This window comes from Bicyclus anynana, chromosome 13, assembly GCF_947172395.1.
Source record: "Bicyclus anynana chromosome 13, ilBicAnyn1.1, whole genome shotgun sequence".
Lineage (NCBI taxonomy): Eukaryota > Metazoa > Arthropoda > Insecta > Lepidoptera > Nymphalidae > Bicyclus > Bicyclus anynana.
The window spans coordinates 6,465,480-6,493,079 of NC_069095.1; the positions used below are offsets into that span (position 1 = coordinate 6,465,480).

Here is a 27,600-nt window from a genome sequence, read left to right on the forward strand (position 1 = left end):
TCATTTGAATTACAACTTATAATATAATACGATTTATAAAATTAATTAAAGCTCTTATTTAATTTTATAAATGCATATTAATACCCATAAAACTCAATATTTGTTTTTCAAAATGGTTTGTGACTCATGTCTGCTTGGGGTATTTAAGGTTCTTTTTATGTCGTTTGTGTTGTATTTCTGCAAACTCTATTTAATTAACATAGAGGAATTAGACATGGAAATGCATCGCACCCAAATGCAGCAACAAAATTGTCTGTCGTTTTTAGAGGGGGGCGAGGTAAACTCACACATCGAAAAAATTTAACAAGAATAAATAATAATTATAATCTGTACACAGAATATTCAATTAATGGATCAATGTTTTGCTGTTCGTTCGTTCGTTAGAAGAATAGAATCGATTTTTCTTTTATATATTGTTTTAATTTATTATTAATTATAATTATGTTTTTGACGACCTCCGTGGCGCAGTGGTATGCGCGGTGGATTTACAAGACGGAGGTCCTGGGTTGGATTCCCGGCTGGGCCGATTGAGGTTTTCTTAATTGGTTCACGTCTGGCTGGTAGAAGGCTTCGACCGCGAAGGCGTACCGACAAGCGATTTAGCGTTCCGGTACGATGTCGTGTAGAAACTGAAAGGGGTGTGGATTTTCATCCTCCTCCTAACAAGTTAGCCCGCTTCGATCTTAGATTGCATCATCAGTTAATGACTGAACATCAGTTACTGAGTGAGACTGAAATCAAGGGCTACCATGTAAAGAATAACAAAAATAAAATAGAAATATTTTCAAATTAAACGTCACGTCATCTTTTAGTGAATTAGAAGTTGTTGACCGTTTTTCATGCCATTGACTGACTGACTACTTACTACACAAACCGGAATTATTAGGGAGCTTTTTAGACGACGAAAACGATTACAACAATGAAACATCGATACAATCGATAACGCGTTAGATCGTTGGTTGTTTGACAGAGAGGTAACGTCTTGCGGGGCAGGTCTTTCTATAATTGGTCCGTGACAATTAATTTGTTGTATGTGAATCCGGACTCAAAAGGGCTAGAACCCAGAGCCGTAAAGCTTATTATTAAAAATAAAATGTATGTGAATCGAAACGAAAAGTGTCGCTTAAAAGAACCTTTTTGAGTAGTATTATTGTTGTGTAAAAAACCTAAAGTTGTGGACTATAGGTTTGAATATATTGATTTTTATGATACATTCGGGTAAAAAGGGTCAATGTTAAGTAATTTATACATAAAAAGCAAAGATTGTCTGGATATTTGCAAAATAAATGAGATTATAAAATTTCAAAAACTATTAAAAATATTTTATCGTAATTAGATGAAAATTCATACAGTTTTAGCTTCCTTACATTAAATGTGACATTTTTTAATATATGAACTATGAGCATAAACGCACAAATAATAAAGATATTAGTAATTTTATTTGACCGCCCATACAAATCTAACGATCATTACATTGCCTATGACGTCATTATTTCGAGCCATTTTGTATGGGGCGTTTTTCAGGGATCCGCGGCAGCGCCGCAAATCTGACTCTTTAAATCCCTGTAGCTCCGAAAGTGATGATCGCAGATACCCTGTTCCTTTTACAAAATTGCTTTGCTATTAGTATACTCTTTATTTATATACAATTTAAAAAACTGTCATCATCCCTATTATATAGTGATCTGTGTATGAAGATCACAGACGACAAAATGAAGATTAAGTATAAAAAAGTCGAATATGACATTGACAGACGACCACAGATCAGGATCCACAGAATAATAATACTTCCTACAGTGCCACAGACGACCAAGATAGAACATATTCAATTCAGCCGTTTTTTTAGTAATAAGCTTTACGGCATTGGGTTCTTGCCTTTTTAAACCCCCAATTCAGTCGTCATACGTACTCAGAACAATTACCTTGGTGATGATAATTGGTCTGAGGCTACTTATGCAAAAAAATAAATAGACAACTGATTGGAATGTCGTTGGTCTGGTAAATCTCAATACTCGACGCTTAAACCATTATTTTATCAATATTGTTAGGGTTTTCATTTCTCACTACGATTTACATTTATAAAAAAAACATAAAATCTATTACTTTTTGCTTACAAAAAACAACACACGTCATTACACTAAACGGCGTTAGGACTTGTCTCATGCTCTAAATTTCTCATGCTCATATTGTAGGTTGTTCCCTTGTTTTGCTATTTGTTGCGATTGCAATGGATATTTAACCACAGAGTAAATCAGTATTGCATTTGACGTTAAGACTCAAAAAGACTAGAATTCGAGTCCAAAAACCATTTAAACTTAGAAAAAAAAATTGACAGCTGTCACAATCTGTCATCTATCTGACAGCTGTCTGTCTTTCTATGGCTATAAAAATTGCGATGCAGTTGATGGAAAATGGAAATGGAAATGGTTTGTTGATTTGTCACATGCGTGTTGTGCTGTGTTGTGTGATAATAATTGTAAACAGTAGTAAAGTTTAAGTTAACGCGCAACTTTTGAAAGTACTTATTGAAAAAATGTTCCTTTACATTATTTTGGGTTTGATAATAGCTGTGTGTAGTTTTTTAATAATTTTACATCAATGTTTAGAGAAAAAGACTGTTTATACAGATCTTAAAAACAAGCATGTGGTTATCACCGGTGGATCGAGTGGTATTGGCAAGGCGGCAGCATCTGAAGCGGCGAAATTAGGAGCTCACGTTACGATAATCGGACGCGATATACAGAAACTTATTTTGGCAGTAAGCGATATCACAGCACATTGTAAGCCGTACAGCGGACAGAAAATACAATACGCAACGTTAGATGTTACCACCGATTACGATTCAATAGAGAAATGTTTATCCCAAATAGAAAGAGATGTTGGTCCAATATTTATGTTAATAAATTGTGCTGGGATGTGCATTTGTGGACAGTTCGATAAAATGAAGGTGGAAGCTATAAAGCAAATGATAGATTTGAATTATTTCGGCACAGCTTACCCCACAAGATACGTGTTGCCGAAAATGAAGGAGCGCAATGAGGGTTCCATTGTGTTTGTATCCACTGAGGCTGCTTTACTGGGTTTGACATTTTAATTATTTATTAATTTCACGTCGACGTTACATTCAAATTTAGGAATTTAGTAGAAGACGCCCGAGATTTCGTCCATAGATCCCGCGAGAACTATGGATTTTTCTAGGATGAAAAGTAGCCTATGTGTTAATCCAGTGTAAAATTTATTTCCATACGAAATTTCACACAAAGAAGCAACAAATATACACACTTTCAGACAAACTATCACCTTTATATTATTAGTGTGATACTCTATACTAATATTATAAAGAGGAAACCATTTACCACTTAGCCACCAATTTCACCATTAGAATCCTACATTATCCATGATTAACATAGGCTATATTTTATCCCCACATTCCTACAAGACTGGGAACTATGGAAGGTGAAACTAGCTTGTCTGCTAGTTTCTTATTAAACCAATTAAGAAGGCTAATTTATTGACTGCTTTGTTATTCTAGTTGTTAGCCTATATGAGGGGCCTATGAAGGGCTACAGATAATTAGATCCAGTGGTGTGCAAAAATGCACTGCCTACCCTAAGGCCTCAATACAAACCTATGTTGTGGACAAGGAATTCTCCAATTTTTACACATAGTGTCTACCCTTGTTAAAAACTTTATGCACGCCACTGATTAACTTATGACTGGGTTAAAATCCTGGGTTGGATTGTGAAATATTAGGCTTTTCTATGTACTGGGAAATTCTCATTAGCATTAGTAAAGTAAGTTGAATAAATTGCACCTCAGAGTGCACAAAAGTTGGAATGTTTCTTGACTTCAGCTGAAATTAAAGTCTAATAATTGTTTTTTCGTGTTATAAAAACTTTAATTTATTTATTGTTTCCAATCTAATTCTCCTAAAAAACACTAAACTCACTATATAATATTTCAGTACATTTTAGCAAATGATATGGTAACAGTTTCCAAGTCTGTTATATTTTTTTTAATAAAAAATGCATTTAAATTTATTTTTAAGTATCATTAGTTCATCCCTTTCAATTAAAAGTTGTAAAGACAGCTGTAATAGCGAGGCTGGGATTAAACTCCTGACCTTTTTGTGATGAGGACCCCTTTAATTATTGAATGTTTTAAAAAAATATCACTTATCTTAGATTATTGACCTCACATGATATTCTCATATTCCCACAGTTATTCATGCCTTTGTATGAAGAACATAGCAAATGTGTGGGAATTCAATAACAATTTATTAAGTATATCTTATTTTTCTTAGCATTGTCCCACTAGGTGGGGTCCATTTTCTTGCATGAACTGACAGGACATTTCTGGATTTAAAAAAAAAATAATTGTTCATTATCATTTCTAGATTGAAATAAAATATCAAAATTAATATTGTTTAAATATTAATGATATGGGTCAACTTCCCTTTTATTAATAATATAATCAACTACCAGCTTTGTATTAAATAAAAATTGTTCTCATTAAAAAAAATCTTAAAGTTTCTGTAGTTGACACAATGTATTATTTATTCTTGTGGGAGAGTAAAACAGAAATAGTTATGTGTAAAAAGTGTCCTCTATATAATAACACATTTAACATTCAAGATATCATTCTAATGTCTTTTCTGTTTCAGGTATTTATGGCTACAGTGCCTATGGTGCAGCTAAATGGGCAGTCCGCGGTTTAGCAGAATCAGTGTTTATGGAACTGGTTGGCACCAATGTGAGACTGACGCTGGCCTTCCCACCAGATACTGACACTCCTGGCTTCAAAAATGAAGAACTGACCAAACCTAAAGAGACTAAACAGATTTCTGGATCGGGTGGTCTACATACAGCAGAAGAAGTAGGCAGAAAAATGATCAAAGATGCAATGGTAAGTAATGATTTGTGTAGTTTTATATATTACATACTAGCAGAGGCCTTTGACTTTGCCTGCATGACCTTTCTATAGAAGACGATACACATATTGGCAGCTTGTGGAAACAAATCTTCAAACTTGTTCCAGACTTAGCTCAATTTATCTGTGAAAAGCTCTTTACCACTATAAACCCTCCCTCTGTGTGCAGACCAATATCTAATCTCTGCCAGGGTTATCCCAATGGTAAATGATGATGCAATCTTAGATGGAACCGGCTAACCGGGCTAACTTGTTAGGAATAGGATGAAAAACCACACCCCTTTCGGTTTCTACACGAAATCATACCAGAACACTAAATTGCTTGGCGGTACGGATTTTCTGGTATAGTGGTATGGGAACTAGCCACGGCCGAAGCCTCACACCAGCCAGACCTGGACCTATTAAGAAACCCTCATTCTCTCTCAGCGACGACGTAATTTTTTTGTGTCAATTAGTATGGAGGCTTTTTGAGCGATCCTTGGCAGTGCCTCAAAATTAATCCTTAAATCCCTGTAGCTCCGATTTAATGATTGCAGATACTTCTACAAAACTGTATTTCTAAAAAAAATATTAACTATTTTGGAAATGAACCAATTTAGGATCAGAATGTGCGCTTATTGAAACCGCTTGTAAAAGCTTAATTACCTAAATGGTTGATTGCAATAATTTCCTCTTTCTATTAGAAGTATAATATTATGTAGGTATACATGATAATATATTAATAGATGCACAGGCAATGATAAATGATGATGAATATATTATAATAAAATTTATTTCAAGTTTTTATGACTAAAGCTAGCATTTTCTCATCTATAAGTATATAAAAATGAATCCATACACCCCTTGGTCACGCTATCAAGAGTGAAGGGCTGGACCGATTTCACTATGTTTTTGTTATTGTCAGGAGAAGGTTCTTATGACAGAAAAAATTAAAAAAATTGAAGGATAGGGTAGGGCTGAAAGTTTACATCGAGATTCACGCGGACAAATTCGCGGGCGTCCGCTAGTAGCTTATATTTTTTTTATCATACTCAGACTCAGCCTTATTAACTTTGGAGTGGACTACCCTTTGTTTGGACCAAACATGAACAATAATTGAATCATCCGCTAAATGGATGTGGTATCTATTCTATATAAAGTCCTGAATTGTTGATGTCAGACAAGTGACATGTTCCAACTTCAAATTGTAACCCCCGCGATTGGTTTCATTGCCATAAATTGAACACATTCTAATTTGTTGTGTCTGTTATCATAATATCATTTTCCTGCAAGTCATTGTGACTTTTAAATTTATTCTGTAACCGCTCTTGCACTCACTACTTATGTAACAAGTAATAACTTTATCTCAATAGGATGTGAACGGATGCCACCCATTTAAATATAAGGTAATTAAAATAAAGGAAAATCATTACAATTAATTAAATCCAGGAAGTAGATATTTACATAAATTACATGCATTTTTTTGTTGGGCAGAAAAAAAAATCTTTGGACTTCTTGGCAGGACATGTCCAACTTGCATGAACTAAAATAGCACTAAACATTTCTGTGCCTCTTTCTTTTCTCTTCTTTTCGTGATTTCTTTTCGCCGTGGTTTAGGGATCCGTATGTTAAATATTAAGCTTTTAAGAGCTAATTTTTGTTAGTCAAGTGTCCCCACCCTCTACCGGCTAAAGGGTTATTTATGGATACGTACGTAAAAAAATCACAAAGTAGGATATGTAATGAAATTACAAGGAAAACTATAACGGCTATCTAGCAATCGCTATTTATAGAGTAAGTCGACCAACTTTTTTCATGGATGAAGTCGCAGGCGTCCTCTAGTATAGCATATAAAATTATTACTCGAAATAATGAGATTTCAGACAATGAAATCTATACGGCTTAAATTACAAAATTGTGCAAAACAAAGTGATAACCTTGATACTCCTTCTAAAGTGTAGGTAGCTGTTTATGTATGAATTATTCTTGATGTGATTTGCATTATTGGCGAAGGTCACAAAATATCAATCGTGTTATTAATAAATAATATAAAAACATTAGGAATTTTAATGAATATATTATGCTACATAACAGTAGCGAAGACTGAAATTTTCTCATAGGTAACCCGTCCATGTGTTTTTTTAGTCTGAATATGTTTTTGACCGAGTACGTTAAATTATGTACGTACGTAAATCTCGTGTATTTTTTAAGGTAACCCGGTTGGAATCGGGTTGTTAAGAAGCATCGCCCCTGTTACATAGATCCAGAATTTAGTCTACTTGTGAATCATTCCATTCCGATTCCAAAACCGCATGAAATTCCGTCCAAAGAATTATGATCAAACCGCGTTCAGAGTGATAATCGCAACAAGGCTGGCTTTGCTTAGACGAGAAATTATGTATGTGATACCTTGTGCTATTAAGTATTCCGCGGTTATTTATGCTAGTCACCCATCATCCAATAAGACTTAACGCCATGACATATATCTATTTATCTATACTTATAATAAAACTATAACTGGTGAAATTCTGTACATTGAAAATATTTTGAAAATTTTTGTTGGAGGGCATTATATAATCGATACTGAAGTCAAAAATATTTTTTTCGATTCTTTTGTCTGTCTGTTTGTCCGTGATTTTCTTGGCAGGCATCACGCTGAAACTACTGAAGAATTCAAATGAAACTTGGCACGGTTTAAGACCATATTACGGAGAAGGTACTTTTTATTGTGAAAATAAAATTTAAAAATGGGTGAAATAGGGGTTGAAAGTTTGTATGGAAAGTCCTTCATTTTTAGAGTTACAGTTTTAAAACTTGCTCATAAATCATAAAAAATACGAAATATAATGTGACTCAATTGTTTTTTAATTCAACCTCTAAAGTGGTGAAATAAGGCTTGAAAGTTTACATTGATTTCCACGCGGACGAAGTCGCGGGCGTCCGCTAGTCCTAATATAAAACAGATCGTTTGTTGGTCGAAGTTAAACCTTTAGCGCTGAAGGCATGTACAGGGCTTATCAGGTGGTGGGTTGCTAGAATTAGAAAACTAGGTCCTAGCGCTCCTATAGGCTCATTTTCACCAATTTTTAACCGACTTCAAAAAAAGGAGAAGGATCTTAATTTGACGCTTATTTTTTTTAATGTTTGTTACTTCATAACTTCGTCATTTATTAACTTTGAAATATTAATTTGATTGGTCCCATTTCATTTTTATGAAAATCGGTTTAGTAGTTTTGTGTGAAATCAAAACAACTGAAATGCTTCTTTAAAGTCGGTTCCATTTTTATGTAAAAAAGATATCTATATTATTGTTGGGTACATCTATGTATAAATTATGCCTAATATAAATAAATTCATGGCTACTGCGCAGTCACTATGAATATCGCAATGTACACAGACACTACGCATTAAATTACAAGAATTGTAATATACGAAGACAAATATCGATTGGAATCAATTGGCGAATAAATCATCTTACTGATTTATTTGTTTATTGAGCTCTAAATTCTAGACGTCATTGATTAGATGAAATCATCATATGAATAGCCTACTTCATTGGGTTTGAGCATGACCAGGTCTTTTTAAGGTAGAGGGAATCTGCAGCTTGGAGTCAGCAAGTTACTTCTTCAAAATTGCTTTATATATTAAGCATACACTTAATTTATATAAGTACAAAAACTGTTATCATCCCTAAGGTAATAATACCAAAGGAACGATGAAGGAATTTCTTAGATCTCTGGCGGATTTGGAATACCTTTTGAATTATAATCTACTTCGATTCTAAGTTTGTGTTATTTGTAAATTTTCTAAGTAGGTTCATTTATCTGGTGTGGTGATAGCACGACACTAGGCTTCGAGCTCGACTAGTTACCAGCGGCGAAGAGTTCATGCAAGCCGATTCTCGTCGGGTTACCTTAAATTCATGCATATTGATCTTTGTACTGTATCTAAATATATATGAAATCGGAGTTTGTCACACTCATTATAAGAATTTCCTTTTCTTCTTTCTTTCTGCTTACCTTCATCTAAATTCCACCCTTCGCCACTCCTAGTTACCATCCTAACATTCATACGTATCGCCTATCGTTTTCGCTTTCATGGTGAGTCGTAGACGCTCGGTTTGCGTAAGACGTACGAGCTAGTACCTCTTCCAAGGGTGTGATCGCAGTAAAAGATCAATATGCTGTTTAAAAAAACAAAATGTCAAGGAATTGAGTAAACAAAGTCAGAAATTGAAAGCCGATAACCTTGTTTATGATAATATCAAATTATATCTTTTTTAACAACTTGTGGTGAAAGGATTTGCAATGAGGATTTTATTGTACAAGTTTTATTATTATGTTTCAGAATGGAAAAACGTACTCTGTGTTTGGATTCAGCGGCCATCTTCTATCAATACTGTACTGTGGAACAATAGACAGCGCTACACAAGTCCTTCTGCAGATATTGTCTTTGGGTGTCATCAGAGCAATCATGGTTGCTATACAACTGTCCTTCCATAAAATTGTCAGAAAAGGTTTAGAGGAACAACACAATGAAAAGGAAAAAGATAAGGTACAATGATTCCAAAGGTTACTAGTCCTATTTTTAATATTCTAAAAATCCTTTTTTTTTTTGTAACTATAGAAAGTATTGTAATTGTAATCGTTCGGTGTAATAAACATTAGATAGGTAGATCAATTATAAAATTGAAATATAGAATTATTTGTATTTTTGGATATAACTTTTAATCGTCGTCATCAACCCATATTCGGCTCACTGCTGAGCTCGAGTCTCCTCTCAGAATGAGAGGGGTTAGGCCAATAGTCCACCACGCTGGCCCAATGCTGATTGGCAGACTTCACACACGCAAAGAATTAAGATAATTCTCTGGTATGCAGGTTTCCTCATGATGTTTTCCTTCACCGACTGAGACACGTGATATTTAATTTCTTAAAAAAATTAAATAGCTTTTAATATTCCATTCAAAATCTATAATAACTATACACTTTGACTTTTCGTTATCCTCCAGACAACTTTGGTATTAGCTATATTGAGGTACATAATAATCTAAGTAGATTAACTATAAGTATAGTAAATAATATTTTTTTGAAAGGCTGTGTAACCTTAAACTCTGGTCATTTAGTAAAATCCAGCTTTATGAGAGCTATGTACATAAACAATAGTTAGATATTCAATCAAAATAATTATTTTAATGTTCACCCGCTCAGAGATTGCGATTTTGGTCTTCTTCTATTAAATCTTTTATTAAATATCGAGTAATAACAATAAAAATTGAATAATTATCCCAACTTACAATAAACGTATTAAATTTGGGCTAAAATTATTAACAATTATTTAATTAACAAATATGAAAGGTGACATTGACAGGTGTCAGAAACATAATTTCTGAGCTGCCGGACTTTAAGTGGTATCTTTCCATTGTGTATACAAATGCTAACATTTCGAAAACGAAAAAACATGTATGGGGATGTCAATCGTTATCGATAGGTCACATGATCAACCTGTAGTTATATTAAGTATATTTTGTAGTTTTCGAAACGTTAGCGTTTGTAGAAAGATAATTTATGTGTAACTTGGCTACAGGCCTTGTAAACATTCAAATAGGCTGATAATGATGAAACTGCCACAATAGGCTAGTTGACACTTTTTAAAAAGGGTCTTAAATTGTTCATTACCGTTCTATTGAATACTTGAAAATTTTAGTTTTTAAATGTTTTTTTTGCAACACGAGCTATACCGCTATCAGCCATGATGGTCTACATGTATTTTATGTGTGTCAAGACGTCACGTAAACCTGTAAACATTAAACTGACTGTAATAATAAGACTGAGAGAAGCAAAAAAAAAATCAAAAATCAAAATCAAAATTTATTTATTGCGGATTCAGGTTACAGTCAGATCTTATTGAAAAAAACACCAAATTCCGCCTTACAGCTTGCAATATCATTATAAAAAACATTGTAATTTACAATAATCAATTCACACACTTATTTGTAAAGTGATTAATTAATTAGTAGGTACATTGAATATTTTAAAGAATAACCATGCAAAACAATAATTCTAATGATGCCTTTACGTCAATATAATGTCAGTTTATATAGGGTATGTGATAAGTAAAATAATAAATTGCAAAAAATTAGTCATTAATATGGTGTATTTGTATAGTATTTATGTAGTCTTGAAATCAATTGAAATTGGTTTATTCATCAAGGTACTCTTTCAAAAAACTGGTCATGTCTTAATAACTTTTATTCATCTATACTACAGCCTTTCTTGATGAGTACTGTTTACCAACAAAGAAGTTATAAATGAAGGTAGAAAACATGTGTCATCTCATAACTTATTAATTTTAAATTATGTATGGTTTCTTTATAAAATGTTACATAAATTATATTAACCATATCTAATTGTTCTAAGCTTATTAATCAAATATGTTTTCATTAATTTAAGAACAAGTGAATTAATTATTACTTATTATTAGGAGTTCAATGACAAGTGATTCATACCCTCATTTTAAATTTGTTTGTTGGTAAACAGTACTCATGAAGTATAGTGATATCATTGATATCATGAAGTCACAAAATGGACGACAGCGTTTTTGAGAAATACATAATTTTTAAATTCAACTTCATAAGAAATCCCTTACGTATATCGATATATTTCGGAGCCTTAGTCCATGTAGGTACTATACGAAATTATATTAAATTTGATATGAGTCAACTTGCATATTCTTATCCAAGCTGAGTTTGTTATTTAATTGCTGATTTTCTGTAGGTAACAATTAACATGTAGAAAATTACCAAGCGTGTAAATCCTTTCAGTTTTTAGTATCACATCGCAAACCTCATTATATAACTGCAGTGATATCGCATTTTTTACCGATTAGTATTACTTTGTATTGTATAAGGTTGTATAAGATTTGTTATGTAACGTTCTATTGTTGAAATAAAAATGCATATATAACAAAATATTTCAAATCTTTTATTTATTTTTCATGTTATTATAAGTAGTTATTTGTTATCACAATCATAAATGAGGTTATTTTTGTATGCACCAAACTTCGGATTCGCTCCGAAAATTAAGCGTATACGTATGGTTGCGCAGTGTATGAAAACATACCCCAGTAGGGTAGCTCGGGATGCTAAAGGGGATTGTCCATTCCCGGCCCAGACCCTTCGTCCCCGCCCCCCACTTTACATAGAACTAAAAAATACTTGATAATTTTTGTTTAATAATGAATAAATTACTTTATCCATAGCGGATTGCTATAACTTTCCCCAAAAAATAAGTTTCACAACGATAATTGACAATATTATAGTTGTTTTATGAGATTACAGTTACTACAACGTCATTGGAATCGATTTAGATGATAGAAAGAATAAATGGTTATATACTTTTTTCGCTTTCAGCGGTGGGGAAATAAACTACAGACTTCAAAGACAATTTTTATTACTCTGGCTTACTGAAATCATTAGAAAACGAGCGATTATTCAAGAGATTCATTCAAAATAAGTAAAAAATTAACCTCTCCTTATTTCCTCCCCTATTAGCTTCGTAGTTCGCAAAACACGCCGATCCTGTACCTAATAACTACATAATCGGCGTGTTTTGTGACTAGATGTAAATAAACCGATTTAAAACGTTTAAAATAAAATTCTGCAGTTTTAAACCATTTTAAAACGTTTAAAACTCGACTATGAAAATAAAATAAATGTGTTTTGTACTTCATTAATTTTAATCTTTACAATTTTTTAGGTAGGTACTCCGTTTTATCCCTACTCCCTACCTAGATAAATTTAAGAAAATGTACTTAGTTATATAAAATAATACGAAGTCATAAACACATATGGTTTAAAACTGAAAAAAATGGTTTTGTTGGGTTTTAAATGGGTTTTTTTTTTTGTATTAAATGGAATAGTTTAATTGGTTTTAAACTGGCCTCACATCTATATTTGTGACTAAATTATTGTATAGGTATAAAATATTACTTCGGATTAATTAGATTAGATTAGATAGAGATTTACCTACGAGTAAAATTGACTATAAACTGCTATAAGTGTACTAAAGAATAATAATCCTTTTTAATACCTAGCAGTAGTGAAGACTGAAATGTAGTAGGTAACCCGTTGATTTGTGTTTGTGAATGTGTTTTTGGCAGAGTACGTTAAATTATTAACATACGTAAAACTCGTAAATTTTTAACCCGATAGGAATCGGGTTGCTTGGAACTTTCGCCCCTGATTCCTAGTTGTTGAGCCTGAACAACATAAACCTGAACAGGTCAGGTTTATGTTGTTTACAAAATTTAAAAAAATGTCTAACATACATTTACAAACAAGCATATAATGTTTACAGTAGGTAGGTAATTTACATTTGTATAGGGATAATTAATAATGTATCGGCAGAGTAAAGATATATACTGTAGTATCGGACGATAAACGGATGACTCATTATAGTTTATTAATTATTGCACCGATAAAAGATTATTGCGGGTTATCTTTAGGAGATAAACATTGTACCTACCTAAACTTATTTTAGTATAGGTACAATACAATTAGGAATTAGCATATCTTTACCTACCGAGATGAATATCTTAGCTTTCCATGGATTGATAGTGCAGGTGCCGGGACCATCGTGTGGTATGACCTTAGACCATTTAAATGGTCTAAGGGTATGACAGAGAGAAAACTACGAGTAGATCCCGGGACTTGTTAATGTTATCCGGGTGTAGGCTTAAGACATGTCAATTGTCAAACTTCCTTTCCCTGCTCAGCCAGAGTAACAAAAATATACACAAAGACACAAATTATCCGCCCACTTACATATGACGCGAGTATATGAAAATGAGCGGATAATTGAGCCTCTGAGTATATATAAAATGAACTTAATTTATCCAACTTATTAGTAATAGTGAACACCTATTCATAATGCGAGATAGGTATAGGTCGGGACAAACGTCGAGTCCGTTCTGATATTGCACACGCCAAACTGCGAAGCTATTATTAACCCGCCAGTAGCTAGGTACCTACGCCTAGCATGTAACCAATGACATATCTCTTAAAAAGAAAAGAAAGACCAATGGCAGCGCAGTACTCCCATTTCCATAAATTTCGACCCCAACACCATGAAATAAATAGCAATATTACCGGTATTGCGGTATTTTCACGATTGGTCAATAGGGATGATGACTAGGTTTGAATAAATTGATTTTTATGATACATTCGGGTAAATAAGGTCAATGTTAACTAATTTATACATAAAAAGCAAAGATTGTCTGGATATTTGCAAAATAAATGAGAGAAATTTCAAAATCTATTAATTTTTTTTTTTTTTATTTTTTAATTTTTTTTTTTTAATTTATTTGTTGCATATTAATTTGTATTGTGTAATTTGACATTCATTCATTTCTGACAACTGTAGTATTGACATAATATTAATTTGTGTACGCTGTGTTAACCTATAATTAGCTGTGCAATAACTACTCATATATTTATTTCAATGTAAATCTTTAACATGTGAAATTGTAATAGCTGTTGGTTATCCTAATAAAATAAATAAAAATCTTTTATCGTAATTAGATGAAAATTCATACAGTTTTAGTTTCTTTACATTAAATGTGACATTTTTTAAAACGTGAACTATAAACATAAACGCACAAATAACAAAGATATTTTATAGTAATTTTGTTTGAACGCCCATACAAATCTAACGATCGTTACATTACCTACGACGTCATTAGTTCGTTCAACGCAAATCTGACTCTTTAAATTCCTGTAGCTCCGAAAGTAATGATCGCAAATACCGTGTTCCTTTTACAAAATTGCTTTACTATTAGCATACTCTTAATTTATATACAATTTAAAAAACTGTCATCATCCCTATTGTTAGACATATGGAATGTTTTCGTTTACGCAAACCACACGCCTCATGTTCAGAATGGACTCGAAGTTTGGTGCGACCTATACCTTCTCTAACAGAAGTAAAGTGGATGGAAGTGACTTTGTTTTATCACGTATAGAGAAAAGATAACTATGATAACATTTGAAGTAGGGAGTTAATTGGTACTTAATTAAAAGTCAAGTGGTACAAGAGTTTTGTTGATAGTAGAATCGAAAGCCACGCCCTGCGTATACGCCGTCAGATCTGAACCACACTACTATGGGCCCTGCTGCGTCATCTGTAAAAACCAATGATGTTAAATACTGTTAGATGTGTTATTATGTCATGAAAAATGAGGCGCTCAAAAGAGGAAAGTTCCACATCTCAATGTTAGTTGTGGTCAACAATGAACGTTATTTAAACAAATAATAGGCTAAATATCGTCTACAATGTCGAGTTGTGTTCAGGAAGTGTAAAAACTATATACACAAATAAATAATGGGATAAAAGACAAATTGTGCATGTGTGCGCTCAGTTTTATAGCCTACTAGCTGATGCCGCGCGGTTTCACCCGAGTGGTTTCCGTTCCCGTGGGAATACAGGGATAATATATAGCCTATAGCCTTTCTCGATAAATGGACTATCTAACATTAAAATAATTTTTCAAATCGGACCAGTAGTTCCTGAGATTAGCGCGTTCAATCAAACAAACAAACAAACAAGCAAACTCTTCAGCTTTATAATATTAGTATAGAAGTATAGATATAGATTATTCATATCACTTTTTGCTGTGATTTTGTAGGGACGTAACCGATCTATAGTATAAAATTATCATTTGTAAAAACAATTTACTGTAGAGCGTAAGTCTGTCAGTTCCAGACCTTTGTTATTTCATAAAGCCCCATTCAATATGACGACCTCCGTAGCGCAGTGATACGCGCGATGAATTTACAAGACGGAGGTCCTGGGTTGGATCCCCTGCTGGGCCGATTGATTTCTTAATTTGGTCTTCTTAGCTAGGTACCGGATCGTTAAACGCTTGGAGGTACGTCTTTGCCGGAATACATAGAGAAAAGCTATAGAATTTTACCTGTAACCGGTGCATCCAACGTAAAATCCTGGATGACTGAGCCATCGTTAAGCCGTTCGCCGCACAGCCTTAATGCAGCTATCAGCAACCAGTCGCTGGGGCAATTTAGAATCTCGACACCTGCTTGTTCAGGTGGTATAATTGGTATGCCTTCTGGAATACGATAAACAAAATCATTATTCTTAGAAAAAGTTCCATTTAAGGCGATTAACAACCCATATTCGGCTCACTGTTGAGCACAGGTCTCCTTTCAGAATTAGAGAGGTCAGGCTAATAGTTTTTTTTATTTTTTCAGGAGGAAAAAAATCCTCATGGACATCCTGAACCGAATAGTGCCGGACTCCTGCCGGCTAAAAAAAAAAGCCCCTCCTGACCCCAAGGCGTTGGTGTTCCTGCCAATTCGACCTCCCACAAACACCCCTGTCTATGTATCACCGAGTTCTATTTCTTTCTCTTTCGTCCTTCTCTTTACACTTTATTATTCCTTCCAGATAAAATCTTAAGGTGCATCTTGGAGGTGCATGCCCCAGACCGGATTTAAACCTACGCTCTCCGAATCGAAGTTAGAGGTTATAACCACTGGCCTATCGAGGGCTATCTCTGTATCAAAATCTAAACCTGTACCAGTACCTACTTACCTACTTTTTGCAGTTGGATTGTGCTCGTTTGTAATGTTACAAACAGTTACATGCTTCGAATATAATGGCGTGGATCAAGACATTACCAGCAGGTTGATTTAGTCACACCTGTAATATCTCTCTCTAGAGGTCAATCAATGATCGGGAGATATAAATAGATGATGTCGCATTGTTAGACTATTATTGATCTCTAAGGCGTAAAGTATTTCCTAAGAACGAGTAGAGAAGAAGAACTACTTACCGGTATCGTAATTTACTATTTGCATTTTTCCGACATTCGTGTAAGTAATGCTGCATGACGCCGGCGCTCTCTCCACGCACATTGCATAGTTAAGGTTATTCTAAAAACAACAAACAACTATCACATTTTGGAGTTGACAGAATGGGCGTTTAAAGAGGTAAAGTTGGCAGGTGGACTGACGACCAAGCGAGTCACAGGGATTCGCTGGATGCAGGATCGTGATGTTTGGAAGTCCCTACAAAATGCCTATGTCCCGCAGTGGACGTCAATCGGCTGATATGATGATGATGAAGGTTTAGTAATCTCTGTTGTAGGGTAATCTCTGGATCTAATAAATCGATTTTAAAAATTCGTTCACCAATAAAAGACCGCGTTATTTGCGATTGTCTTTGACTTAGTTAGTCACTTTTACATATGTTTTGTTTTTTCATTTTATTGTACGAAACAAAAAGTGTTAACAGATTTTTATTAAGGTGTAAAAGTGGTGTGGATTTTTATCCTCCTCTTAAATATAGGTGTAGTTAGCCCGCTTCCATCTTAGATAGCATCATCACTTACCATCAGTTGAGATTGTAATCAAGGGCTAACTTATAAAGAATGCGGTTGAAATAAGCATGACGTCATTAATTTTTGAACTCTGTTTCATCAAAACGTTCTACGTTTATGTATCAAGTTTAGTTATCTAAAACCTTGTTATATTTTTGTCTTACCAGATAACTTGGTGTCCTAGTGATTCCAATTTCCGATCTCTGCCTGTAATTGAACGACTCTATATGACCGTGATTTTCCTTGAAGAATTGCAGACATCCTGTGGGGGCTGCTAGATCGTCTGACGGTGTCAATTGTGTGATCTATTAATATAGAAAGAAATAAGTTTGTTATGTTTGTACCATCATCATTAGCAACCAAAGCAAAAAAATTTCGGCTCACTGTTGAGCACGAGTATCCTCTCAGAATGAGAGGGGTTAGACCAATAGTCCACCACGCTAGCTCAATAGGAATTGACAGACTTTACACACGTAGAGAATTACTAAAATTCTCAGGTATGCAGGATTCCTCACGATGTTTTTCCTTCACCGTTTGAGACACGTGATAATCAATTTTTTTTAATGCAAATAACTGAAAAGTTGGTGCATACCCCGGAGATTCGCACTTACGCCCTCTGAAACGAAGACAGACGTCACTAGGCTATCACGGCATGTAGATATATGTTCATAGTGTAGTCACAAGCAAAAATGCTATGTCTTCGCCGAAGGCTCGATACGCTACGATACGATATTGAAGAAGGATTTTTTTTTATATTTTGTACATATCGTGTCTACCCCAGTTAAAAACTTTATGCATGCCTACAACCCACCTACATGTAAGATAATAATAATAATATGCTCCCGACCGATTTCTTTTCGACTACGGCGATCAATTTTTGTTGAAATGAACAATATACGCTGGAGATATTATAGTGTGTGTAACCGTGTGTGCGCTAGCACAGGTGCACTCTATTATCTCACTCTCATAGTCCCAAACGGCCCTCTAAGCCGAGATCCGAGTCTCAGAGGAGACGACCTTAGAGAGTCGGTCCGACCATCTACTCTGCTTCTGCCATCGGGCCCCATCAGGTGATGCTTCTGCGCTCGCCCAAACCCCCCGATGACGCCGCTGAGGTCCCATAAGGAGCCTACGGCACTTACACAATCAGAAAAAAAAACCGACCGACAAGATCAGGCGTAGGACCGACGGCTTTACGTGCTCCCCGAGGCACGGGGTTGTACTAACACCGTCAACTTCCTAACACCAACATTAAGATTTTTCTTCTAAGAAAAATCCCAAATAACGTATTTTTTTACTGCCGCATTGGTCCCGTGGTAAGCTGGTTCGGCTACAGTCAGGTTCAGGGTTTGAATGCCGGGTCAGGCCAACAAAATAAGGTAATAATAATTACTATAAAGGTTGACGAATTGCACACCTAATTAAGTGGCTAATTAACATATTCGTTTGTGGGTAGTTACGTAGGCATGCCTCATACTTAAGTGATAATGAAACAATGATTGTGGTGATTGACGACATAAACTAGTTTCCTTAGTCAGCAAAAAGTTAGTATGTACCTACCTACATTACTATATTAGGTGTATTAGCTATAGTTTAAAAATCAAATTTGTTAGATAAAATTGTCTGTCTGTTTTGTATTTCATTATTACAACCCATATTCGGCTCACTGCTGATCACAAGTCTCCTCTCAGAATGAGAGGGGTTAGGCGAATAGTCCACCATGCTGCGCTGGTCCAATGCGGATTGGCAGACTTCACACACGTAGAGAAATAAGAAAATTCTCAGTTATGCAGATTTGCTCACGATGTTTTTCCTTCACCATTTGAGACATGTGATATTTAATTTTTTTAAATGTATGTTACTGAAAAGTTGGGAGGTGCATGCCCCGGACCAGATTCGAACCTACGCCCTCCGAAAACGGAGGCAGAGGTCATTTCCACTGGGCTATCAAGACTCTCTTATATCTATTTGTATTTAGGTACAAGACACTAAAACATAATCCAGCTTTTTAAAATTTTCGTTTGTTTGTCTGTCTTTCTGTTTCTCCGTGCCAATCTCTGGAAAGGCTGAACCGATTTGAACGCGGCTTTCGCTGGAAGATGAAGGAGATTATTGAGCAACATATAGACTACTTTTTATCCCGAAAAATGCATGCGGGATTTGTGAAAAACAGTATTTCATGCGTACAAAGTCGCGTGCGTCCACTAGTTAACAATATAACTAACTGAAACATTGTTCACCGGTCAGCGGTTGAAATTCAAACGTTAGTTTTATCTTAATATCAATTGATAGTATAAGAAGAAATGCAGTAAAATTTCTTGTAGGCGCCTGAATAGTTTATTAAGTACTAGCTGACGCCGCGTGGTTCCCGTTCCCGTAGGAATACGGGGATAATATATAGCCTTCCTCGATATGGCTATCTAACACTGAAATATTTTTTTAAGTCGGTCAATAGTTCCTGAGGTTAGCGCGTTCAATCAAACAAACAAACAAACTCTTCAGCTTTATAATATTAGTAAGTATCAATGTAATAAATAGAGCCGTGATAGCCCAGTGGATATGACCTCTGCCTTCAATTCGGATGGCGTAGGTTCGAATCCGGCCAGGGCATGCACCTCCAACTTTTCAGTTATCTCAAACGGTGATAGAATAACATCGTGAGGAAACTGGGAATTTTTTAAATTCACTACGTGTGTAATGTCTGCCAATCCGCATTGAGCCAGCGTGGTGGACTATTAGCCTAACCCCTCTCGTTCTGAGAGGAGACTCGTGCTCAATGAGCCGAATGTGGGTTGTTAATGAATGTAGTAAATGCTTATTTCGTGAAGATGTTTCAGATATAGGTACCTTAATGGAAAACAGTCTTATGTCTGCTGTGACAGTCTGCATCGACAAAATTAATGGACCCTCAGAAACTTCTATGTAAACTGAAAAGTAGAAAAAAAACATTATTGAACAAATATGAAGAACGATGCGATACAAAGAAAGTATGTATATGAAGGTTCAAAGATACATCTATACTAATATTATAAAGCTGAAGAGTGTCTGTTTGATTGAACGCGCTAATCTCAGGAACTACTGATCCGATTTAAAAAAAAAATTCAGTGCTATATAGCCCATTTATCGAGGAAGGCTTTATACTAGACTTTATACTATCCCCGTATTCCTACGGGAACGAGAACCACGCGGGTGAAACCACATTAAAAAATTATAGCTTTGTAGTTTCCTGGTTTACTTAGGCTACGAACTTATGAAACGCGAAGATTTTGACCATACTCAGACCAATTGAAAATCAGGCACAATACCATCTCTCGATCACGTAGTGCCCGGGTACAATCATCACCCTAGCGCCCCCTAGTACCTATAGAACCCGAACGGCGAGTGGCGCTTGGGCTCCCCTGAGATCGCGGCACCCGGGTGTAACACACCCCATGCACTACAGGTAAAGACTCTAGCTCACGTAGCGCCCGGGTGCAATCATCACCCTAGCGCTCTCTATTACCGAAATATCGAATAGAAATAAATTTATTTTCGATCTTGTCTTTACCATTTCGGCGCCCCCTAGGATTTGGCGCCTGGAGCGACCGCTCCGTTCGCCGTATGGACAGTCCGGCCCTGGATATACCTATGCCGCATTTCCAGCAATTTGAAATATTTGAAGCAATTTGAGAAATATAATTGTCGAAACAATTGCCGGTTGTTAAGAAGAAAGACATTTATGTAAATTACATGTGATTGTAAGGCCGAGGCCCCATTAGTGCGTTGCGCTGCGTTGCGTCGCGTCATCGCAACGGAACAACGCATTGTATGCCACACCTGTGTTGCGTTGACGCTGCGCCAACGCAACGCAAGAGGGTATGCACGCCGACGCAGCTGCGTCTCAGTTCAGCCTTTGCAATGGATAGATACAAACGTGTTCTTTTGTTGCTTTTATTACGGCACCGCCGAAATAAACGTAGAAATCATAGAAGATTCTGGATATCTCCTTTGATAGCATTAAGAAATAGTGATGGTCAGTTTTTTATGCAGGAATATAGGGAGTTGTTATTAGATGAAAATACATTTTTTAATTTTTTTAGAATGAGTGTGGCCAGCTTTAATAATTTGGTTGAAACCTTAAAACCACATATAAAAAAGCAATATACCAAATTCAGGAACCCTTTAGAACCAATTGAAATGATTGGTATTACATTGAGGTAAGTAATTCAAATATCATAATACTCGTAATGTTAATCAGTTATTAATTTATTATCTTTAAAAACAGTTTAATTTAAGTATTACTATTAGGTAACAAAGCAAAGTTATAATCTTCTTCTTGACTATCATCAGTAAAATTATTAATCGTAGTGTTGGTTGAGTAGGTAGCTTCGAATTCATCTGTTCGATACGATGATGGCGATGGTGACTGGGCATGTTGTCCAGTTTGATATCCGCGTGACTGCAATGGTGTTGCTTGATACTGTTGTCCAGTTTGATATCCGCGTGACTGCCATGTTGTTGATTGAGTCTGTTCCCCGAACCGAATTTCGGTAATGATATTTATAACTTTGCTTTGGAATGTCAAAGTTTGTAATTCCGTAAAGCTGTCCAAAGAAGGCAAAATTCCTTTGAAAAATGATAAGTGGCGGTTTTCTTTCTCTTGCAACGCTTTTAATGCTTGCGCCTCGAAATCATCTATTGCTTGGTTTGATCTCTTACGGCTTGCAGGCACGTAGCGAGAAGGACCTGGGGGTAACGAGGACATTTCTTTTGTAGGAAATGGAGAAGATGATGCTGTGTTTTCATTTCGTTCCGTTTCTTCAGACACCATTTCAAGGCTACTATCAGTTTTATTTTGGGCAACTTTCATCAAAAACAGCAACTGATTGTAATAATGATATTTCTTCAATTGTTTTGCCCCTGATCCAGACGAACTGTTTTCTTTTATTTTTTTTACGTATCGAAAAAAGTTGTCCTTCACGCTTCTCCATTTTTTCACAACCTCGTTACCTGCAAAGAAAGAAAAAAATGTGTAAGTACCTAACTTGTCTACACTGACCAATCTAAATGGGCCACCCTGTTTATTTTTTTGTGTTTCTATTTCAGGTACTTAGGCAGCGGAAATTCGATAAACGACTTGCATTTCAAATTTAAACGTGGAAGAGCAACAATTTCTAGAACTATTTCGTCAGTTTGTCAAGCTATATGGAAATATGTTCGACCACTGTACATAGAAGAGATCACAGTAGAAAAACTACAAAATATTGCATTAGATTTTGATCTCAAAGCTAACTTTCCTCATTGCTTCGGGGCAATTGATGGGAAACATATACGTTTAATAAAACCAGACAAAAGTGGCTCTCTGTTTTATAATTATAAAAAATATTTTTCAATTGTTTTGCTGGCGGTTGTTGACTCAAATTATAAGTTTGTTTTTGTCGACGTGGGTGCATATGGTAAGGAAAGTGATTCTACTATTTTTAGAAATTCGACACTGTACAAGATTTTAATGAGAAATGAATTACCATTGCCTGATCCTCAACCACTTGGAAATGATCATAATAACGAGCCACCCATCCCTTATGTACTCGTCGGTGATGAAGCTTTTGGTTTAAGTAAGCATGTTATGCGCCCATACGGCGGATCCAATCTCAATGTGAAACAAAGAGTTTATAATTATCGCCTTAGCAGAGCACGTAGATACGTGGAATGTGCATTTGGGATCATGGCAAATAAATGGCGCATTTTACATAGGCCAATTGATACGTCATATGATTTAACTATTAATATTGCGAAAGCATGTTGTGTTTTACACAATTTTGTTATACAACACGATGGGTTAAAACAACAAGACAATATGGCAATAAGTAGGTTCTCACAATTGAGACCCCATAGCAATGAAGAATCATTAGCCGAAAATTTTATCAGAGATCAATTTGCTAATTACTTTATGAGTCCAGAAGGGGCTTTACCATGGCAGTTGAAAAAGATATAAATTAACTTATGTATTGAATTTACAAATAATATAATAAATAACAACTCACCAATTTTGTTCTTTTTTTGGTCCTCAAACTCCTCGTAATCTTGAAATATTTTTTTACAAACAGCTACCCATTCATTCGCTTTACGAAATTTATCACTGTAATGTTCGTGTGATTTATCCCATATAATGGGTCTTTCTTGGACCAAGGATATGAGAAAATCTATATCAATATCCTGCTCACTCATGGTAAAATAGAAAATGTCGTTACGCTCGTCTAGCTTTCTCCTCTAGCAGTGCATCACTGTCCGTCGTCGCAGCGGAGCTCCGACAACGCAGCGCATCACCCTCCCTCCCGCTATAGTCTCTTGTCCGTCGATCCGTTGAAACGTCGCGCGCGACGACGCAACGGTCTAATGGGGCATGTCATAAAAAATGTATGGAAAACGACGCAGCGACGACGCTGCGACGACGCAACGCAGCGCAACGCACTAATGGGGCCTCGCTCTAATGTGTAATGACATGGCAATGACGTATTAATTTACCGTGTTGTCCTGAATTTATTCCGCATAGAATTGGTATCAAATTATTGGAATTGTGTCCCAATACTTGAAACTGGTCCAGTTTACATATTCCATCACTAGGAGGTAAAAGCTGAAATAATTCAAAAATCATTTGTAGGTATTTAATAAACCATAGTTATATACAGTGAACAGAATAATTAATTACTCTTTTTTTCAATTTTTGCTTGACTCTTTTTATGACATGCTGTCTCATTATTGTCGATTGTATGATTTTTAATCTTATTTTAATACTTACTTCAAAATGTATAAAGTCCAGTCGTACTTGCTTAATCTCTGGGGAAAATTTATTCAATACAAACACACACGACAGCCTGTCCGAACTGGGTGAAGGGTAGCCTGGGTTGTTCAGCCATCCGACCGAGGCTGAAGACCAGCCATCACAACTGAAAAGAGCTGAAAATTGAATGGAAAAAATATAATAGTGGAATGACCTGGAAGATCTGGCTTTATAAAAAAAATTGGACATGAATGCATTGGCATCTGTCTAGGACAGTAGTACCGCGGAGTAGGTATGCATTGGCATCTTTCGAGGACAATAGTACCGTGAAGTCTGCATTGGCATCTTTCTAGGACAGTAGTACCGCGGAGTATGCATTGGCATCTTTCGAGGACAGTAGTACCGTGGAGTATGCATTGGCATCTTTCGAGGATAGTAGTACCGCGGAGTATGCATTGGCATCTTTCGAGGACAGTAGTACCGTGGAGTATGCATTGGCATCTTTCGAGGACAGTAGTACCGCGGAGTATGCATTGGCATCTTTCGAGGACAGTAGTACCGCGGAGTATGCATTGGCATCTTTCGAGGACAGTAGTACCGCGGAGTATGCATTGGCATCTTTCGAGGACAGTAGTACCGCGGAGTATGCATTGGCATCTTTCGAGGACAGTAGTACCGCGGAGTATGCATTGGCATCTTTCGAGGACAGTAGTACCGCGGAGTATGCATTGGCATCTTTCGAGGACAGTAGTACCGCGGAGTATGCATTGGCATCTTTCGAGGACAGTAGCACAGAAAACATATGTACAAATAACAGTAGTACCGCGAAGTACCTTGAAACTCACTGTAGGGAGGACTTGTTTCGAGGTAGCTTTTCAACGTTCAAGGAGTGTAATCTAACAGTAAAATGAAGTTGGCTCAAAGTACATCAACGTGTATAGTTGTATACGTAACCAGTAACCACTGTGCTTATAATATCTTCTAAAGTATCTAGATATATAGGTACGTTGGCAAACTCTCCGCAGCCTTCTTATTAATTGCATAGATATTTTATACTACCTATGATAGAAGTAGTTTTCGCCACGGCTATTATTTCATAATCCGTAAATAAAGAGATTTTACTGTAGGTAAAGATTTTAAATACTATTGGACTATGTTACTAAAGCGTCGAAACTGAGGCGCACAAAAGTGGCTAATTGTCTTGATTTCAAAAATGTGCATGTGTGCTAAATTCGGATCACTTTTTGCGGTGATCTTTGGCTGTATTTATTAATTTTACTTACTTACGCAACATGTTCCGTACCCATCTGCACACTTTCCCATGGGTGTTCCACCACTGTTATGACAATCAATTTCAAGCAAGCAGGTCCCTTCCAGTCCATTGTTAGTCGAGCAAGACTTGTGGTCAAATTCCACCAATTCAAACAGTTCCAAAAACCTTCCCCCAGCTGTTGTATTTGAATTTAAATGTTTTGGCTTCCTTGATATTTGGGGACAACGTCTTCGCAGTTTTCGTTTAGGTTTATTTATATGAACGATATTAGTATTTACGATGTTATTTCTTAGATCTATTGATTTATAATTACTAGTATGAGTAAATTCCGAGCTACCTTCACTTTTTCCTTTCATTAAATACGATATCTGATATGGATCTGACGGCCTAAACTGTTGAGTCACATAAGAATATTTCGATTCTTCTCTTTTCTTTTGTACATTCTCTGTATTTATTGGAACATAGTGCTTTGTTTCATCATTTACTAAGTTATTTTGAGATTTCATTCTATCGAATTCACTGTTATCTTTTACCGAGTACCATTTTTTACCCTCAATGCACAAAATATGTAAAAATATTGTCACTTTTAAAAGAATCATTTTTTTTTATTTTAACGTGAGATGTGTGATGGTGTTAAAAGATAGATTTAAACTAAGCTATTAGGTACAGTTTATGGTCGGAAAGACAGCTTGACGGATCTAATTAAAGAAACCACTATATGTTTTACTTTTTGCCCCAGTAACCAAGTTTTCTATATCTTGGCGGGAAATTTCCATTAATAACCAGCCCAGCCCACAAGGCAATGTTATCCTCACTCATATGACAAGATGATAAGAGGTTTAGCTCCACAATGCTAGACTGGTTGTAATTATTTCAAATAGATATTATGATGTCCAGCTAACAGATAAATTTGTTAACCGCGGCATTACAATTGTCTCACAAGTCACAACCTTCTTCCCAATATTAAACTGCATTAGCATATTTTATATATTTTTTTGATAAAAGCTCTAGTCTCTAACTTCGAAATAGAAGCTATATCCCACAGCCAATCGCTACTAAATAAATTAGTTTTTCGTGTCGCATCCTAGGTGGACATTAAGCGAGTCACAGGGATTTACTGGATGCAGGCGACTCAGGATCGTGATGTTTGAAAGTCCCTACAAAAGGCCTATGTGGCATTGAACGTCCATCGGCTGATAAGATGATGTTGATGATGAAAATGGCTTTAGAATCAAGCAAGCTAGTATCTCTCGAATGAACTCTGTCACAAAATCCTTTAAAAACATACAAGTATCTACTAGAACAACCATGTGCATTCACTTAGACCGGATCTAGAATTGTAAGTAATACATGAGTGTCGGTATTATTTATCATCATAATCTAGCCACTTATGTCGACTTGACGGGTTTGGGTCACGCAATGAAAAAGCCTACTTTCGAGACAAAACCGACCACACCTTTTGTAAATATGAGAACGTTGAGTTACATTTGTTACGTTTGCAGTCCCATCAAGTATAATTTTGTACTAGCGGACGCATGCGGCTTTGTCTGCGAGCAAATCAGTGTCAGCTTTTGTTTAATTTGTGTCACGTGATCGTGACGTCATAAATCTATAGATACTGTTAATGTATAGAGGTAGGAACTAAGCTTATTAGTTTGCGGGTTATTACTATATTTTAACCAATAGGTACTAATATTCTAAAGAGGCATACTTTGTGGTATTGTAGGGGGTAATCTTTGGATCTAATGACCAGGTTTTAAAATTCTTTTGCCCATGAAAGTTATGTTATTTGTGAGTTTCGAAAAAAATACGTAATTGGGATTTTTCTTACCAGAAACATCATAATAAATATTTCTCTTAATAAAATTAAATGGATGGAAATCTTTAAAAAATAATTAATATAGACTATGACAATAGACTATGCCTCGGAGAGCACCTAAAGCCGTCGGTCCTGCGCCTGATTTCTTACCGGTCGTGTCGATCTGCCGTCCCATCGGACTATGAGAGTGAGGAAATAGAGAGTGCACCTGTGCTTTTTCATACACTTGTGCATTAATATATCTCCTCCGTATATGGTTAATTTCAATTGGCTGCTGTGGTCGAAAAAAAGAAATTTGGTCGGGAGCATATTATTGGTTCGTGACCATGACCACCAGTGAACTTACCGACCTACAGCCTTTCTTGATGAGTAGGTACTGTTTACCAACAAACAAGTTAGAAATGGAGGTAGAAAACGCATGTCATTTCATAACTTGTTTATTTT

The 27,600-nt window shown here is 35.7% G+C and overlaps 3 protein-coding genes across 3 annotated transcripts; 1 reads left to right on the plus strand and 2 right to left on the minus strand.

Annotated features, from left to right (window-relative positions):
* Nucleotides 1-2,393: 2,393 nt before the first annotated feature.
* LOC112045708 (3-ketodihydrosphingosine reductase) lies at nucleotides 2,394-11,880 on the plus strand. The gene is made up of 3 exons (XM_024081998.2): nucleotides 2,394-3,080; nucleotides 4,664-4,905; nucleotides 9,256-11,880. Exons 1-3 carry the CDS (start codon nucleotides 2,534-2,536, stop codon nucleotides 9,469-9,471), a joined length of 1,005 nt encoding a protein of 334 aa, XP_023937766.1. The 5' UTR covers nucleotides 2,394-2,533; the 3' UTR covers nucleotides 9,472-11,880.
* A 124-nt stretch (nucleotides 11,881-12,004) lies between these two features.
* On the minus strand, nucleotides 12,005-25,880 carry LOC112045699 (uncharacterized). Its single transcript, XM_052885136.1, has 9 exons — nucleotides 25,871-25,880; nucleotides 25,348-25,512; nucleotides 24,083-24,240; nucleotides 23,809-23,917; nucleotides 20,152-20,231; nucleotides 17,469-17,609; nucleotides 16,759-16,858; nucleotides 15,880-16,032; nucleotides 12,005-15,087 (listed from the first exon to the last, which is right to left on the minus strand). Exons 1-9 carry the CDS (start codon nucleotides 25,878-25,880, stop codon nucleotides 14,987-14,989), a joined length of 1,017 nt encoding a protein of 338 aa, XP_052741096.1. The 3' UTR covers nucleotides 12,005-14,986.
* On the minus strand, nucleotides 21,529-23,779 carry LOC112050951 (uncharacterized). Its single transcript, XM_024089364.2, has 2 exons — nucleotides 23,328-23,779; nucleotides 21,529-22,293 (listed from the first exon to the last, which is right to left on the minus strand). Exons 1-2 carry the CDS (start codon nucleotides 23,509-23,511, stop codon nucleotides 21,575-21,577), a joined length of 903 nt encoding a protein of 300 aa, XP_023945132.1. The 5' UTR covers nucleotides 23,512-23,779; the 3' UTR covers nucleotides 21,529-21,574.
* Nucleotides 25,881-27,600: the final 1,720 nt, after the last annotated feature.